The sequence below is a fragment of the Plasmodium malariae genome (assembly GCF_900090045.1).
Source record: "Plasmodium malariae genome assembly, chromosome: 12".
Lineage (NCBI taxonomy): Eukaryota > Apicomplexa > Aconoidasida > Haemosporida > Plasmodiidae > Plasmodium > Plasmodium malariae.
The window spans coordinates 2,650,211-2,668,648 of NC_041786.1; the positions used below are offsets into that span (position 1 = coordinate 2,650,211).

An 18,438-nucleotide genomic window follows, 5' to 3' on the forward strand; every position below is an offset into this window, starting at 1 on the left:
TGAGTTATTTGCTTAATATAATTTGCTTCAGAGAGCACATGTAAATAAAAAAAAAAAAGAAAAAAAATAATAAGTGAACAAGTGAATTTATGAACAAACGAACAAGTGAACAAACAAGCAAACGAACGTTACGAACATACGAACAACTTAGTATATAAGGGAAGTTGTTCAGTTGTGTATAAACAACAGCTGTCTTTTCTTATTGGATGAATATTTTGAATTGCCCAAAGGTATTACTTTTTTCAGTTACGTATTAGCTTTTTTTGTTCGTACTTGCGCATGTACTCTTCTTCACGCGAAGCACACTGCGCTTATTGTGCATCACAGGAAATTGAGCATTCCTATTATTCAAAAAATGTATAATATTTGTTACTAATGTACCATTATATTTTTGAGCCTGATATATATGTATTCATGAAAAACAAGCTATATTTTATTATCTTAACTTCGTACATGTCCTAAAATTCTGTTCTCATACATTTGAACAGGAAAATTAAAGAAGTCATTCGTCATATTTGTTTGTAAAGACGACAATGTTTAATGTTTTTTTTCTGTTTCTATTCACCAATAATGATTAATTAGTAATTGGCCTTAACGCAATATTTTACTCTGTTTTGCTTTGCTGTATTATGCTTTGTTTTACTTTGCTATAATTTGCTTTGTTTTACTTTGCTATAATTTGCCTTGTTTTACTTTGCTATAATTTGCCTTGTTTTACTTTGCTATAATTTGCTTTGTTTTAATTTACTATAATTTGCTTTGTTTTACTTTATTATTATTATAATTTCTTTTTTTTTTTGTGTATTTGAAATATAAATAAACACGAACGAATACGAGTCTAAAGGGGGAAATTAGTTAATGCCATAAGGCAATTTCACAATTTTTTAGGAAATAAAAAAAGTAAAACATGGTGTAATACAAAATGAAAAAATAAAATAATAAAAACAAACAGAAAGAAAGAAAGAAAGAAAGAACAAAAAATAAAAATGAAGGATAAGAACGACAAAAAAAATAAAAATAAATACTGCTAATTTTAATTGCATGTTACAATTGCAGCAAAAAGTTGTGCATTATTTTTACGCTTTTACATATATTTAATTTACGTTATTTTAAACCTTTTAAAGAATATTTTTATGGTTGCTTCTCTGAGTAATTAAAAAATATTACCCATTTAGGGGATGGAATTTTTTTTTTTTTTTTTTTTTTTTCGGCCAAATAGCTGTAACATGTAAAACATTTTATTCTTTACATGGATAATTATTTCACCCTTAAGACGTGTGATAATAAGTTTGTGAAAATTATTTCGTATTGTTTTCTTTGGCTGAACAAGTCTGGCATGTTGGTATTTTTAAAATAAATTCAGGATATTTTAATATTTTTTTATTTTTATGCTTACCCGCGCATCAGATAAGCAGGATAAGCAAAGTAAACGAAATACATAAAATACTTATAGTAGACGAAATCTTAAAGTACGCAAATTAAACGAAATACATAAGGTAAGCAAATTAAACGAAATACATAAAGTACGCAAATTAAACGAAATACGTAAAATACGCAAATTAAACGAAATACGTAAAATACGCAAATTAAACGAAATACGTAAAATACGCAAATTAAAAGAAATACATAAAATACACAAATTAAACGAAATACGTAAAATACTCAAGATAAACGAAATACATAAAATACGCAAGTTAAACGAAATACTCAAAATAAGGAAAAAGCATGGCCAGCGTACCAGCTACAAACGGAGCAGCTGGGGAAAACGGATCAACAAATATGTTAAACAGTGATATAAGATACGACAAAAATAATGATGAAAATTACAAAAAGTTAAAAGAAGACAAAAAGAGGTTAAAAAAAGAATTATTAATTAAAGATAGCGAAATAAATAGCTTAAAGAAAATATTGGAGGAAAAAGATAAATCTACAAAAGTAAATTACATTCCTTTGAATGAAGCTAGAAAAATAACGTATAAAGCGTTAGTAAAAGGATCAGCAGCACAAAAATTTATTCATTTAATAGAAAGTAATAGTATAAATTTTAAATTAAAAAAAAAAGCTATAAACCAATTGGTACTTAATGCCTTTGGAGATATGCATCATCAGAAAAATAGATACCCTGAAATTTTAAAGTATACAGATTCTCATTTTAAATTATTTAGACAAGAACAATTAATTTTATTAGCTGAAAATGAAAGGCTCACATTACAAATGAAAGAATTAAAAAAACAACTTCTAGACAACAAAATAGAATATTTTAAAAGGAATGAAAAGAACCTAATTAGTACTATGAAAAGAAGTGCAATAGACAAGGGAAAAAAAACTTCAAGTTGTAATTATACAGGGGATGATAACTATGTCGAATTAGATGCAGATATTGTAGAAAAAAATTTTATTAATTTAATAAAGAACTTCAAAATTGCTCAATTAAAATTATTATTTTATGCATTCAGAAAATTAAGCAATAATTTATATTACAATTCTGATGCTGTAAATATTAATGCCAGTTTTATTTCTTCACTTAAAAGAGGTGTCGAGATCTTAAACAATATTTTAAAATATAAAAAAATTGTAATTATATCAAACTCGTTTTATAAATTATTAAGTTATAATGATAGTAATTTCCTATATAATAATAATAGGAAATATTCTTACCTTACTAATATTAATCATTACACTAAAAATGACTATACTTGTGAAAATATAAAAAAAAAAAAAAAAAAAAAAAAGTCACGGCATATCTAATTTTGTGTTTAAACCATATTATTATGATAATTTACCTAGTGCAACATATGATGTAAAAAATAAAAGATGTACATTAAACAAGTTGAAGAAAAACTGCATAATACGAGATATATTAAGTAATGATGATGCGGTTGATGAAACAATATATGACCCATTTTTTTTTCAAAATAAAATATTAAATAATAGTACTGCTACTACCAATGCCTACCATAAAATTTACAAAAATTCGTACTTCGATTTAGGACTTGATAAGAACAATGATAATTCTGAAAAGCGCTCTTATTATAGTGATCTAGATTACTTTGGCGAATTCAGCACATACGACAAGGAAAAGTTTATTGATATGTTCATATCTGAAACGTCTAGGAGATGAAGCACTAGCATATTACCCTATTGTTTTGTTCCGAATATAGTAACGTGTACGTTGCTTCTTTTCACCATATGTGTAATTAAAAGATGCTTACATTATGCGGCATAAACATGAACATTCAAATAATTACGTACATGTATATATATATATATATATATATATATGAGCACATGTGAGTAGGTGAACACATGTGAATAAATTTAAAGTAATTGCAAGATACGTGCAGACCACGAGAAGTGCGTCGTTTATTTCCTCATTTTGTAATATTAGCAAATAATTCTGTACGTGCGTAATTTGCATGTTTATATACGTACACACTTATATATATACACATATATTTGTTTTTTCTTTTTTCTTCTTACTAATTGAATGTGTAAAATAGCTACTTACAACTGCATCACTGCTTTTCTGGACATCACTTTTCGTTATGCCGAAGATTTGCATTTTATTAAATTTTTAAGGAACATTTTTGAATTGTGTTATTTATTGCACTACTTTTTTGTACCACTGATTTTCTCTTTCAATTTTTTTTTTTCCCTATTGCTTATAATTTATAATTTATCATTTTTGTTTTTTCTTCTTTTTTGTTATTTTTATTTTTTCTTGCGTTTTATTTTTATTTATGTATTTTACTTTTTTCCTCATTCTCTCGAGAAATTTTTAACACCATCAGCAAAAGTATAACTTCAATACATTTAACAAGACAAAAATTTTCGTTTCATCGGTGCAGTTTTAAGTTCATAATTATTCAAATTTTTTTTGCAAGTTATGTTTTTTCACATCCAAAAAAAAAAAAAAAAAAAAAAAAGAGGACCGCTTAAAAACCGTTTAAAAGATTTATGCACTTGGCAACAACACCTTTGCATGAACACGTTAAATTTATCAATTGTATCCTAATCATTATTTTAACTTAATGCATAAAGGTGTATATATATATATATATATAACTTTTTATAAAACTGAAAATTAATGTTTCACTTGTACTAATTGTTATTAATTTAGATGCAATATGTACTATTTTATTTTTTTATTTTTTATTGAGTATTAAAAATGATAAAAAAAAAAAAAAAAAAAAAAAAATTTACAAACAAAATGGTATACAAACAAAAATGTTAAGGGAAAAAACAATACCCTAATAAATAGAACGTATTAAATAAAAAAAACGAGTGGCAAAAAAAAAAAAAAAAATAAGGCGTACTGATGCATATATTCGTTTATATATATATATGTATGCATAATGTCAATTTTCAAAATATAGGAGGATTATAAAGCGTCGAACAAGATATCACATGGAGAAGCGTACATATACATGCTGCATTGAACAAATATAAATATTTAAATTTTATAATTGTACAATCATAATTACATGTATACGTGCACACGCGTAGGTACACGATATATATATATATATATGTGTGTGTGCATGTATGAACTTATGTACATATGCACATATTCACATTTGAGCGTATACACGTATGCATACACGGATTTAAGCACTCTGGTAGGGTAATCATAACAGGCATATGAATCTTTGGATGTGTTTTAACACTTTTTAAAAGCACCCTTTTCTTTTTTTATAATTATACTTAAAAATGCGCTAATTAAGATGTAAGGAATACAAAAGTAAAGCGTACAAAAATAGGCTTAACAAATATAGTATAGGTTTTAATATGTATTTATACATACATAAGTATACATGTGTATATCTGTAAGCTAAAATTTGGATTTCAACTATGGTGGGTAACGACAATAACATCTGCCATAAAAGCGCGTTAATTTGCATGCATAAATAGCACGAAAATGTGGAATAAAAACAAATAAAGGTACACATACGTTTCACATTTGTAGAAGTTTCACATTTGTAGAAGTTTCACACTTGTAGAAGTTTCACACTTGTTTATGTTTTAGATTCATACTGCACAAGTGTTTATGCTACACACTTGCTTTAAACCACTTCCTTCACTTGGTTTATCGCTCTTTTCATGCTCTTTCCCCCTATTTACATTTTTTGTGCCTTGTATTTACAACTTATCTAAGTAAAACAACTGATCCTTTAATTCCATGTGGCTTGGCAATTTGCTATTCTTAATACATTCGCTGAATAACTCGAGATAAGGCTCTAATTCATTAATGTGTTTTGTAAATTTTGCACTTTTTAAACATAAGCGTAAAGAATTGGAATATCTTTCTCTCTTTTCTATACCAACAGGTATTTTTGGAATAACATTTTTTTTTAAGTCTTGTAAAATTAATGCTAACGCTTCTCTAGTTAAATCTATAAAATTTGCTTTATATTCTTCTTTATTTTGGTAACAGTAATCTGAATAATAATCATTTGAAAAAATAAAATTACAATCATTATCGTTATTGTATTTATTATTTTTTCCTTTGTTTGCATTTTCATTGTAATCATAAATGAGGGGTTTTATATAAATTATATCTTCATTTGTTTGTTCAGGGGAATCCATTTGAAAATCTTTGTCAGTTATTATGCAACTGCTATGGTTGTTTTGGAATTTCTCGTAGCTGTTATTTCTATCATTATATGCATTTCCATCGTAGCTATGGCTTCCACCATTACAGTAATTCCCATCGTGGTGCGTGTTATGGGTGCCATAGCTGTTATTACCATTATTATTATTATAATTATTATTATTATTATTATTACTATTACTATTATTATAGTTATTACTATTATTATAGTTATTACTATTATTATTATTATTATTATTATTATTATTATTATTATTATTACTATTACTATTATTATAGTTATTACTATTACTATTATTATAGTTATTACTATTACTATTATTATAGTTATTACTATTATTATTATTACTATTATTATTACTCTTATTATTATTATTATTATTATTATAATTATTATTATTATAATTATTATTATTATAATTATAATTATTATTATAATTATTATAATTATTATTATTAGTAGTAGTATTATTATTATTATTATTATTATCATTATTATTATTATTACTATTATTATTATTAATATTATACAAATTCTTGTCATGTTTTACAAGGTAACTAAATTTATCTTTAGCTTTCTTTTTTTTGTTTTTATTATCTATATAATTATTATTCAATTCATGTGTGTATTTATCGTTCTTTTCGTAAGAAATTTCGGGGTATGCAAGATTATCTGTTTCGTCTTTTAGGATCTTATATATATCATTATTTATATTATTATTTATTCTACCATTCGTGTTCTTATTATTACGGCTGCTTCGACTGTTATTATAATTATAAATGCCATTATCATTATGATTTGTAATTGCGTCGTTATTGCCATTGATATTATTATTACCATTGATATTATTATTACCAGTTTTATAATAAATTTTGTTGTTATTGTTACATTTTTCATTTTCCTTTTCTATATCCGGGTAATACTTACAGTTCCCCCTTCGTGTGTTATATCTTCTCTTTCTATTTGTTGTTTCATATATTCCGTTCATATTTAATTTATCATTATTCATAACAACCGTATATTGCGGGTAATTCACATTAACTACATTTTTACTATTAACGCATGTATCTGCTTCTATTTTCTCTTCAAAAGATTTCTTATTATTCTTGTAATTAAGATCGTTCATATATGCATTATTTATATAATCATTTCCATTGCTGTTACTTTCAATTTTTAATTCACTCGAAACATAATTTCTTTGCTTATGTTTCTCTTCGACATTTCCATTATTGCTATTATCCAAACTGTTGTTCACGCTGTTGTTCACGCTGTTATTCACGCTGTTATTCACGCTGTTATTCACGCTGTTGTTTATGCTATTGTTAATACTATTGCTTGCGCTATTATTAACGCTATTGCTATAATTGTAATAGGTTGCATTTTTGCATTCTACGGCTAACATTTTAGCCTTTTTGAATCCATGTTTTTTTACTGAAAATACTCGGAGGTGTCTTCCACTTCCTTTCACACACGCTAACCAACATTTCGTTCTAGCATTATACCACACCCCTTTATTTTTTGTGTTATCATCATTTGATTCGTAAATATCTGATTCGTTTATATCTGTCACCCTTTCGAATACTCCGTTTTTACATAAATTAGTCGTTCCGTTCTCTAATAACACAAAAAAAAAAAAAAAAAAAAAAAAAAAAACATATAGATATGGTAACAAATGAAACAAAGATGTGATAACAAATGACACGTATGTAGCATAAAAAGTTTCATATAAAATAGAGTAAACAATTTTAAAAAAATGGGAAATATAATATTCATGAATCCTATTCGACTGAGTAGCATGTATATATATGTACACACATTAGAACTATATGAAGAAACAAATATGAAGATGCAGCAGTAGATATGCATAAGTATAAATAATATATAACTAATATAAAAAATTACACGTATGTGTGTGTATAATATATGCATCCAAAAACCTGCAATAAAAATGAACATATAAAAAAAGCACAGTACATACTCTTATGTACATCATATAAAAATTATTTTGCAATTTTCTGTTATCATATATATTCTTACCTTTTTGACTCTCAATAATGTTTTTCTTTTCTCCGTAATTAATCATTATTACTCTTTATTCTTAACTGCTGCTTGGTTCATGTATATGAGCATACGCACATATATATATTATAAATATGTGTGGACGTCGACCTAAATGTATGTGTGCATATAACCTTATTTTGTCGATTCCCTCACAGTATCTTATTCTCGTATTACCACTATAAATACCTATGCTATTACTAATGCTAATATTACTTTACTACTACTATTTCTTGTTAAATAATCTATTCAAGTTATGCTTATTTTTCTAAATTATTGTGGTGTTTAAACCAAGAGAACAACTTAGTTTCCCAATAAGTGCTTAAATAAATGTGCATAATACCTATCCGTACATGCATATATACACGTATATGCACAAAAATTAATAACTTATAGTATGTACTTATACGTATGTATATATATATATATATATATGCCTATTCATGTAATGTGCTATATTTATGATATGCAAATTCGTCAAGTCCTAATATAAAAAATAATAATAATAAAATAAAAATGGTAATTATTTTAAAAAAATTCTATTAATGGGTGTAATATATATCTTTTAAACTAACAATTACAGTCATTGTTTTTTTTTTTTTTTTTTTTCTTTTCGTTTTTATAAAAGCTTTATTTTTTTTTACGTGTATAGCTAAAAAATATATATATATATATATATTTATGCAATCAGTATACAATAGCTGAAATGAAAAAAGAATAATCTATATTAAGAATATAACGATGAGGGAAAATAATAATGATTCTGCTTGTATTAATTGAACATTTATAATATATCTTATATGAAAATTAAATAATATGTGAAAAAATAAAAAAAAAAAAAGAAAAGATATAAAAAGTACGAAGAAATAAGAAGAAATAAAAAGAGGTAAGAAAGAATAAGAAAAGAAGAGAAAAAATGAAAAGATTATATAAAGAAATGTAAAGAAATATAAAGAAATGTAAAGAAATATAAAGAAATGTAAAGAAATATAAAGAAATGTGAAGAAATAATAAAAAGGAAGATGAAGAAAAAAGAAAAAAAAAAAAAAATAGTACAAACATAAATAATTAAAAAAAAAAGGTTACTGTAATTTATGAATGTAGTTACTCATTAAAAAGAAAAATATACTCGCGTTTCATATTTAAAATTTGTTAGAAAATGTGAAATATGTTATTACGGTGTGCTTATGTATAAAATGAACATAACACATATTATACAAATGCTATTTGGTAAGTCTGTTAAAAGTTTAAATCTTTTTTGCAAAATATAAAAGATTATACTACTTCATTAGTTCTACAAAAATATGTACCACACATTCATGTATTACATAAAATAATTAGAACAAAATAATAAATAGCTATCTAAAAAGAACTATATTATATTTTTGTAATCTATATATTATAACAATAATTCTTTTAATATTCAAATGTATATTATAAAACATTATTTTAATAAAAATTATAAAAAACTAGAAAGATTATACATAGCATTGAGTAATATTATTAAACAATAAAAATAGTGAGACTATAAGGAAAAAAAAAAAATAAAATAAAAAATAAAATAAAAAGGGAAATTTTTAAACACGTGCGAGCGTATATATATATATATAATTATATGTACTTTTATATGTATATATATAAATAAAATATATAAAGTATATACATGCGTAGGATGTTGCGCACAAAATGAGCTCTTATTCTATTTCGTGCAAAGACAAAATGGTTTAATTAAATGATTTAGGAATTTATGATGTAAATAAAAAAAAAAAAAAATAATAATAAATAATAAAAATGTGCATATATGTATGCAAACACATTATTTAGAAATCTTAAGAAATTCATAAACCTCAACAAAGATGTAGGAGGGGAAATATAAAATATAAAAAGAAAACTATTATTATACAATGAAAAAAATAAGTTTATTACTTTATTTTATATTAAATTATACTCATTAGTGTGTGATATATTCTCTTGGTGTTTATAAATAAGTATACATAATAAGTTTATATGTATATATATATATATACATACATACGTATATAATGTATTAACATAATATTTAAAATTTTTTCTTTTTTCCCTAAAACGATAGGTCATAAAACAGTGAATAAAGCGATACACTCGTGGAACCACAAAATAAAAATAGTAATTAAGAACAAAGAAAATTATTCACGCACAATTAATTTTTATATTTATATGCTATGCAAAACCAAAAATAAGCATTTAAATATGAATATAAATATATAACCTATATATAATTTTATGAAAAATAATGAACAAGTAATTTTTTTTTTTTTTTTCTTAATTATAAATGTTATATATATCAATTATTATTAATCTACAAATATATAAAAAAGTAAAAAAACGATATTTATTTTTTCATTTTAGTTTAAAAAAAAATATTTCATAATAGCTCAATTAGGAATATGTAACTAAATTTTAAACATATCTGAAAATTTGAATTAATCCTTATGTATACAACATGTATGTCATATATGTAAAATTAAATATAAATACTAGTTAAAATAAAAAGGAAAGTAATTGATATACACTTACATGAACAGGCACTTAAATAGGCATATGTATAATTATATATATATATATATATATATACATATATACGCATAAAAATAAATATGCACAGATGTACGCTGCTTTACACACATGTGCAAAGGTTTATATAAATATAAAATGCAAAGGGTAAATCTCTATATTGATACTACTACTCATGTATATAAAGAATAAGCAAAGAAAAAAATTATTTATAAGTACTTACAACATGCAAAAGATAAAACAAAACTTTTACACCATATGAAAACGATAGTAGAATGGCGTCATTAAAAATAGATATATGCATAAGTATATGCATATATATATATATTTATTTGTAAAAAATAATATATGTGTCGAACGAATATGGCCTGATTTAATATTAATATAGTTGTGTCATGTAGAATATTTAATAAAAAATAATATATTTAAAAAGGAGTCTATATTAGGAAACGTTACAATAAAAAGAAAAATATCTATGATTTATACTATTCTGAAATACTAAAATAAAAATAAAAATAAAAATTTTTTTTTCTCTTTTCATATATTACAGTATTTATTAAATATAATATTTATAAAACTTATTTTATTTTTATGAAACATTATTTTGGTTGTTCAAATTTACAGGAAAATCTATAAATTTTTATTTATTTTATGAAGAATGTAATTTTTTAATTTATTATTATTTTATTAATTTTTCTTTATTGAATGAACATTATATATAAAAATAAAATATAGATGTATTTCCCTTATGAAGGAAAAAAAAAAAAAAAAAAAGGAATTATCGAGTTCAAAAAATATTAGCTAATTTATGAATAAATAATTATACTTTATTTAATTTTTTTTTATGCATACAGAAAACATTAGACACTTGTTATAACAGTTGTAAGTTATATAACCTTTCAAATTTATTTGTAATGATGTTTTAAATTAAGTTTTATTAAACATTTTCGTAAGTATTTATATATATATATACATATATATTTACATTACTTATGTACTCATAAGCAACCATTACATATTTCAATTTTCTGTTTACTATTCTAAATTTACGTTTACATTCAAGTTTACTTAGTGCATAAATTTTAATAAAAAAAAAAAAAAAAAAAAAAAAAAAAAGTAAACTTTTATTCGTAGGTTATTACTTTTACAACTTAAAGGTTAAATTTTTTTATTACTTTTCAGTATACACACGAGAATATAGTAAATAATTTAATAAGAAATGGAAAAAAAAAATTGTATAAATGACACATTATCAACACTATTATATTTATTATATATATATATATATATATATATATATAAGAAGATTTACAAAACGAATGATTTTATATGTATCAGATCGATATTGTTGTAAAAATAATTTTTTTTTTTTTTTTTTTCTATGTACACAGTAATTGCTAAATCAAAATAATACAAAAAAATTCAATATTATAAAATATTAAATTTAATTTTAAATTTCGCATAGGTTGACTCTTAATAAAAAAAATAAAATAATAAATAATAATAATATTAATTGAACAATATATGTATATATTTAAATATTCTTAAAATATTTTTAATTTTTTTAATAAAAATAGTTGTCTGTATAATTTAATGCCAAGAACAAATACATGTTTGCACAAATTATATCTTGCATTTTTTTTTTTTTATTACATTAATTTTTATCTTCTCCATAAAAAAAAATTCTTTTTTTTTTTTTTTTTTTTTGCTTATTTTTAAAAAGTATATCAATCTTTATATAATAAATAAATGTAAATTTTTATATTTTATGTGAGTTATATTTATATATTTATTTCTTATTTTATTTTCTGAATAATATGCTCGGATTGTCTCAGTTTCTCACCGGCGTGTGCTGCTTTATTTGTGCTGATTTTTTATTAAAAAAAAAAAACAAAAAACAAATAATATAAATATATATTTGTACATGCACATTTCTGCTATTTTAAGAAGAAAGTTATTTCCTTTTTGCATTTACTATTTTGAATTATATTTTAAAAATTTCCTCAAAGTCATATTTATAAATAAAAAAAAAATGGTGTTTCTCTAATGCGTTTTTACAACTACCATTAGCAAATTATGCTTATATTATTTTTTTTTCATTTAACAGTAATTTCTTCTCTAATTAAAAAACTTTGTAAAACGTGTACACATTTATATGTATTAATTCATTAATAAAATAAAAGGGAATAAAATAAAAATTAGAAAAAGTTTACATGCTTACTATTTAGCATTTACTTACCTGTATAAATTTTCCCGAATTAGCAGCTTCTAATAATACTTATAAGAACGATAAAAAGAAAAAAAGTGATAGTAAAATGAAAGTATATATATATTAGAAGTAATGAGTAAAAAAAAGTATAAAATTGCTCAGTTAATCATCGTTCTCAAAAAGTCTATACATATCTATATGTTATTTATTTTATTTTTAGTTTTTTTACCTTTTTAATTCAATTAACAAAACATTTTGTGTGTTTGTATTTCGCAATTATTTTCAACTTCATATATTGCTATTACAGCTTTTCTTGTTTTTCTGTTTTGTTTTGTTTTTTATATACACATTACAAACAGTTTAACTTTAATATACTGCATGATGTATAATTGGTAAATATATAAAATTGTTGAGGGTTAAAGAGTGTCACTTTTTCCTCAGTAGTACAAATGCACATGTAATATTTATTCTCAAAAACCTCCTATACGTGCAATGGGTTTTTAGAAATAAAAAATAAAAAAATATAAAAAAAGTAAGATAAGAATAAAAGACTGTGTAAGGAAATTAACTAAATATAAAATATAAGATCAAATGTGTAAATTAAAAATATAATAATTCCATTCATAGGAAGAAACATGTAGTATTTTAAATATAATAAATCCCTTGTTTTGAGATGGAATTACAAAGTATTGCATTTATTTTAATAATTATTTAGTGGAATATATATTCAACAATCACACTCTCACAAAATTTAATATAAATTGTTAAAGAAGGTTCTGAATATTAATTAGGGGAAATTGCAGTGTTATAACAAAATAAAGAAAAGAACAAAAAATTGATTTTTTTTAGCCTTTCTTTCAATACGTTCATATACATATATATATATATATATATTTGTATTTATTTATTTACTAAAGTCTCATTTGTTCTATTCTATTATGCCGAGTTTTTATTTTTATGTGTGCTATAATTTTTTGAATATTATGAACACATCATGTATTTCCAATTTGTCATTCATAAAAAGAAAAGCTGTTTTTTTTTTTTTTTTTTTTTTACAGCTAAAAATGAGCATAATTAAATAAACAAATAAATAAGTATATTCATATAAATAATAGATTTATAACCTTTTTTGAAAAGTGCGTATTTATTATTAAATTGTATTGATAAATTTGCCATGTACTACTATAATGTAAGCATGAGTATATATATATTACCTGCCATGTCTGTGTATAGTGCAACGAAAAAGGAAAACCAATATTATTCAAATTTTGTGATATGTACAAAAGGAAATTATGTCCGAAGAATAAAAAAATAAAATAGCAAAATTTTATGTCTTGCACAGATTAATTTTAGTATTCATTCTTTTTTTATGATTTTATTTTATTTTATTTTTCTTTTACTTCCCCTTTACTACAATAAGCTGTTTTTTTTTTAATTAAATGTGAATTATGTTTTTCCCAACATTTTTACATTTATATTCGATTATAAACTTGATCTATCATTTTGTTCCTCTGTTTTGTTCTGCTGCTTTGTTCTGCTGCTTTGTTCTGCTGTTCCGTTCTTTTGCTTTTTTATTCTTTACTTTTTTGTTTCATGAGAAAGTATCAGATTGTACGTAAATGGAAGATAATAACTATATGAAAAAGCTAGCGAATAGAAAAATTAGAAGGAATTACAGTATACACCCTGAAAATATAATTTTTTATGACTACTTTAACAGTTTAAAACGGAAAGCACTGGCGCAAGGTCACAATAATTTGGTTATTTCTTTTAAAAAAATTATTAGTTCTATTTTAAAATACCCATTACCTATTAAGAATAGCCTGGACGCATATAAATTAAAAGGCGTAGGTAAGCGTTTTTCTTACTATTTTGAAAAGGCCTTATCACAAACCAAAGAAGAAAATAGGTATAATAATGTCAATGACAAGAATGGTTCTTCCAGTGGACATTTGTTACGCATTAGCAATCACATAAATAAAGTTATTAACAATGCAGATAACTTTATAAGGGAGTTAGATGATGAGCTTTATAATATAAGAATAATTGGGGAATCGTCAGAAGATAGCATTTTAAGAAACATAAAAGAAATAGAAAAGGACTACTCGAATAGTAATAATAGTAGATGTAATAATAAAAAATTTAAAAGAAAGAAAAAAAAAAAAAAAGATAATATAATATCTGATGAGAGCAGTTATAACCGTTCCAATGAAAAAAATAATACTTTGCATTTAACTGCAAAAGCATATATATATACGAATAGTAAAAATTTAAATAATACTATAGTATCAGATAATACAATATATAGAAATAAATCATTCTTAGAATGTGAAGAAAAATCTACAAAAAGGAGCATTTCCTTTGCAAAGGAACGAAGAAAAAATAATTCCAATAATAAAAGTACATTGTGCCAGAAGAGCAAAAGGATAGAATTAAATGATTTTGAAAAAACTGTTCTCACTTTTCTAGATACATATGGTCATTTATATAACGAGGGTGCAATGAGCAAAGAAGAAATAACTATCGGGTTTTTAAAATCTTATAGAAATTCGGTAAATATTAATTTTAGGACCTTACGTAGGCTAATAAAATTAGAATATATTGAGAAAGTGGAAATCTTCGACAATAATTCATGTAATATTTCTACCACTTTTTCTATATCTAAGGCAAAAAAAAGTAAATTAAAAGTTGTTAGCAAGATTAAATTGACACCAAAAGGAAAACATTATTTGGAGCATTTGGATCATGTGGAGTACTTGCAGCAGAAAAAGAGTAACTTACAAGAAGAAATTGTTTTTACAAAAGAGGAAAGAAACAAAACATCAGAAAAGGAAAATAATGGCGACAAAAAAAATATCTTATCTGACATGTTAAGTTCAGAAGAAAATTTTGAGAATGCTGAAAATGTATCAACGAGAATTAAAAAATTAGAAGAATGGATGAAAAAAGAAAATACTTATAGTAATAAGGAAAATGATATTGACCTCGTAAATTGTGATAAAGCGAGTGAGAAACATTTTGATATATCTTCGTTTGTTACAGATGATCTTAATGGATATGACATACAATCGATAGACAGTAGTGAAGAATGGAAAGAGTTAAATAGAAAATATGGTACAAGTAAATATAATACGAAAAGAGAATACCAAAAAAATAATGATAAATCTGAAAAGGAATATACATACAGTTCTTCAGCATACACTAATTATAGTATATCATTTGGAGTTACTACTAAGACAGAAGTGAATAATTGTAATAATAAGGAGAGAATAAATTCGGAGAATGAAGAAGATTTTATAGTGGATAAAAATAATAACGAGGGTAGTTCACACAATTTACATAATTTATATGTTAAGAAGAAAAAACAAGACAAAAGTGATAATATTAATTTAAATTTTGAATTAAAAAAAAAAGAAATTAATAAAAAGCTAAAATCAAGTCTCAAAGATAGGTTACAAAATAGAATTATGAACATGAACAAACAAAAGAGTAATTCTAGTGTATTATGGAGTAACGTATCAAAGTGGAATGACTTTTACGATAATTACAAATTAGATGGCAATGGAAATGGTAAGGGAAAAAAACTAACTAAGTTGTTGTTCAATCATGAGAACAAGGATGAGATTATTAATGAAAATAGAGATGAAAGAAATGATCATGGGGGACATGATACGAAAAAATGTACAAATGATGATACTAATACTATTAATAAAAATGGAATGAATTGCATTAGTCATTGTATTATACCAAATATGGATAATAACAAAGTAAAATTAAACGGAGCTGAAAAATCAGTAGATAAAGAATACAAGAATAACAAATCAGTTCTACCATCTTATAATAAGACAGAACAGCTATCTTATTATAGTGGAGATTGGTGCAAAATAAATTACGACATTAATGAAAATATAATTAGTTACGATAAAAAGGATGAAAAAAAAGAAAACACAAAAGGTTATTACCTTGACAGAGATACTGTAAGAAGTCAGGAAAAGGGAATTCTTGAATATTGCAAATCTGAAAATTGTAATAATCAAAATTGTACAAAAGATAACTGTACCATTGAAAATTGTAGCACTAAAAATTATAGCATTGCAAATTATAACACTGAAAATTATAACACTGAAATGAATTCATCACTAATGAAGGGTATATCCGTACTTAAGAAATTTGGTCCAAATAATAAAGATAATGTAACAATTAGTGATAAACAAAATATTGTGGACCTAATTGATTTGTCAGATGAAGCATCAAATAATACTATAAGAAGCTATGCATCTACTGATAAGTACAAACGGAGACCTGAAAACTGCAAGATGAAGAAAAGAAATGCTTCAAATGAAGAAGGTAAAATAAAGGAGGACACGAGAAAAAAGAAAAGAAGGAAGAAAAAAGGGGAAGTAAAAGAAGAAGCAGAGGAGATGACAGAAGTGGGAAAGGAGAAAGAGGAAATGTTGAAAAGGAAAGGAATAAAAGGTAAAAACATACATGAAATAAATGTAAAGGATAAGGACTTGAAGGACAAAGACGTAAAGAACAAAGATGTAAAGGGCATAGACGTAGGTATTGGTATAGAAAAGGACCATATAAGCGAAGGAAAAGGAGAAAATAAGGATTGTCATGTTAGGTACGGGCCATTCGAAATTGTTATGGTGATTGATAATAGAGATGTGTCAGGTGCAAGCTATGAACAAAATGAAAAAATGAAAAAAATTTTTAACAATTACAAAGTAAAATATATAACTAGAAATTTACCATTAGGTGACATTATATGGTTATGTAGGAGAACAATATATTATAAGAAAAATTCGTCAAAAAAAATAAGTCGAAAAAATAAGAAGAAATTTAAAGGTGAATATGAAAGGGTAACTAATGAAAAGAAATATGGGGGCATCTTAAATAATGGTAGCAGTGGTAACGACAATAATAATAACATCAACAGAAATAAGGGAAACGAAGAGGAAAGTGGAGAAGAAATGAAAGTAAAGGGAGATAAAGAGGCAGCAGAACAGGAAGTTAAAGATGATGAAGAAATAGAATACGAGGAATACGTTTTAAAATGGATTGTTGAAAGAAAAACTCTAAACGATTTAAGTGCTAGCATAGTTGATGGAAGGTATGACGAACAAAAATATCGTTTAATGAGATCAAGAGAAATATATCATATAATATATTTAATAGAAAATAGTAATAATTCTTTCAAGAATTATATGAATTCTACGAAAGTACCATATGAAATGTTAACGAATGCACAACATAGCACTCAGCTAGTTAACGGTTTTTCTATATTGAACAGCGAAAATATGAAACATACCTTCTTTTTACTGTGTGAAATGCATATACAAATTATACAAAATATAAAAGAATATTGTCATATAGGAGAGAATGAATATATACTACATAGTGATAAGTTATCTTTATACTTAAAAAATAATGCTTCATTATGGGATCATTGGAATAATGAATCTAAAAAATCCAAAAACAATATTGTTAAGGAGGTATTTGGTAAGCAGCTAAGACTTATAAATATGTGTGGATCTGAAGCCACTGAACTTATTTTATCCCTGTGGCCAACACCTTTCAAATTATATGAAGCACTTAATAAGTATACATATGATGGTATACTTGCTGAAAAGATTAAACGAATTTACTTAAAAAATCGTGATATCATAGGTAAAAAAAGAGTCAAGTCTCCCATTGATACACAAGTAAGTTTTCGTTCTGTTGTTCATTCATGTATATGTGCAGATGTTTACTTCTCAAAAGAGAAGTTAATCGCCTATGTTATTCGTACATGTGAGTCGATATGTATATAGTAATGCATGCATATGTATATACTTATAGGCACATACATATATATGCAGATACTTACATGTACATATTTATCTCTCCCTGCACACCCTTTTTTTCAGTTGATAGCACAATTGAGGCAAATGTATGCACCTGACTCAATTTAAATGTTTGAACGTATTATCATAGGTCCTATTTAAAGGGATATAAAAATAA

General features: G+C 24.1%; 3 protein-coding genes across 3 annotated transcripts; 2 read left to right on the top strand and 1 right to left on the bottom strand.

Annotated features, from left to right (window-relative positions):
* Nucleotides 1–1,725: 1,725 nt before the first annotated feature.
* Nucleotides 1,726–3,121, top strand: PmUG01_12067400 (conserved Plasmodium protein, unknown function; the record flags this gene model as incomplete). Its single annotated transcript, XM_029006912.1, is given in 2 exon segments — nt 1,726–2,718; nt 2,732–3,121. The coding sequence occupies 2 exon segments, from the start codon at nt 1,726–1,728 to the stop codon at nt 3,119–3,121; spliced, it is 1,383 nt and encodes a 460-aa protein (XP_028863353.1).
* Nucleotides 3,122–5,139: 2,018 nt separating this feature from the next.
* PMUG01_12067500 (transcription factor with AP2 domain(s), putative) lies at nt 5,140–7,695 on the bottom strand (the record flags this gene model as incomplete). The annotated part of the gene is made up of 2 exons (XM_029006913.1): nt 5,140–7,226; nt 7,650–7,695. The coding sequence occupies 2 exons, from the start codon at nt 7,693–7,695 to the stop codon at nt 5,140–5,142; spliced, it is 2,133 nt and encodes a 710-aa protein (XP_028863354.1).
* Nucleotides 7,696–14,051: 6,356 nt separating this feature from the next.
* On the top strand, nt 14,052–18,389 carry MUS81 (crossover junction endonuclease MUS81, putative; the record flags this gene model as incomplete). The annotated part of the gene is made up of 2 exons (XM_029006914.1): nt 14,052–18,140; nt 18,345–18,389. 2 exons carry the CDS (start codon nt 14,052–14,054, stop codon nt 18,387–18,389), a joined length of 4,134 nt encoding a protein of 1,377 aa, XP_028863355.1.
* Between the last annotated feature and the right edge of the window lie 49 nt (nt 18,390–18,438).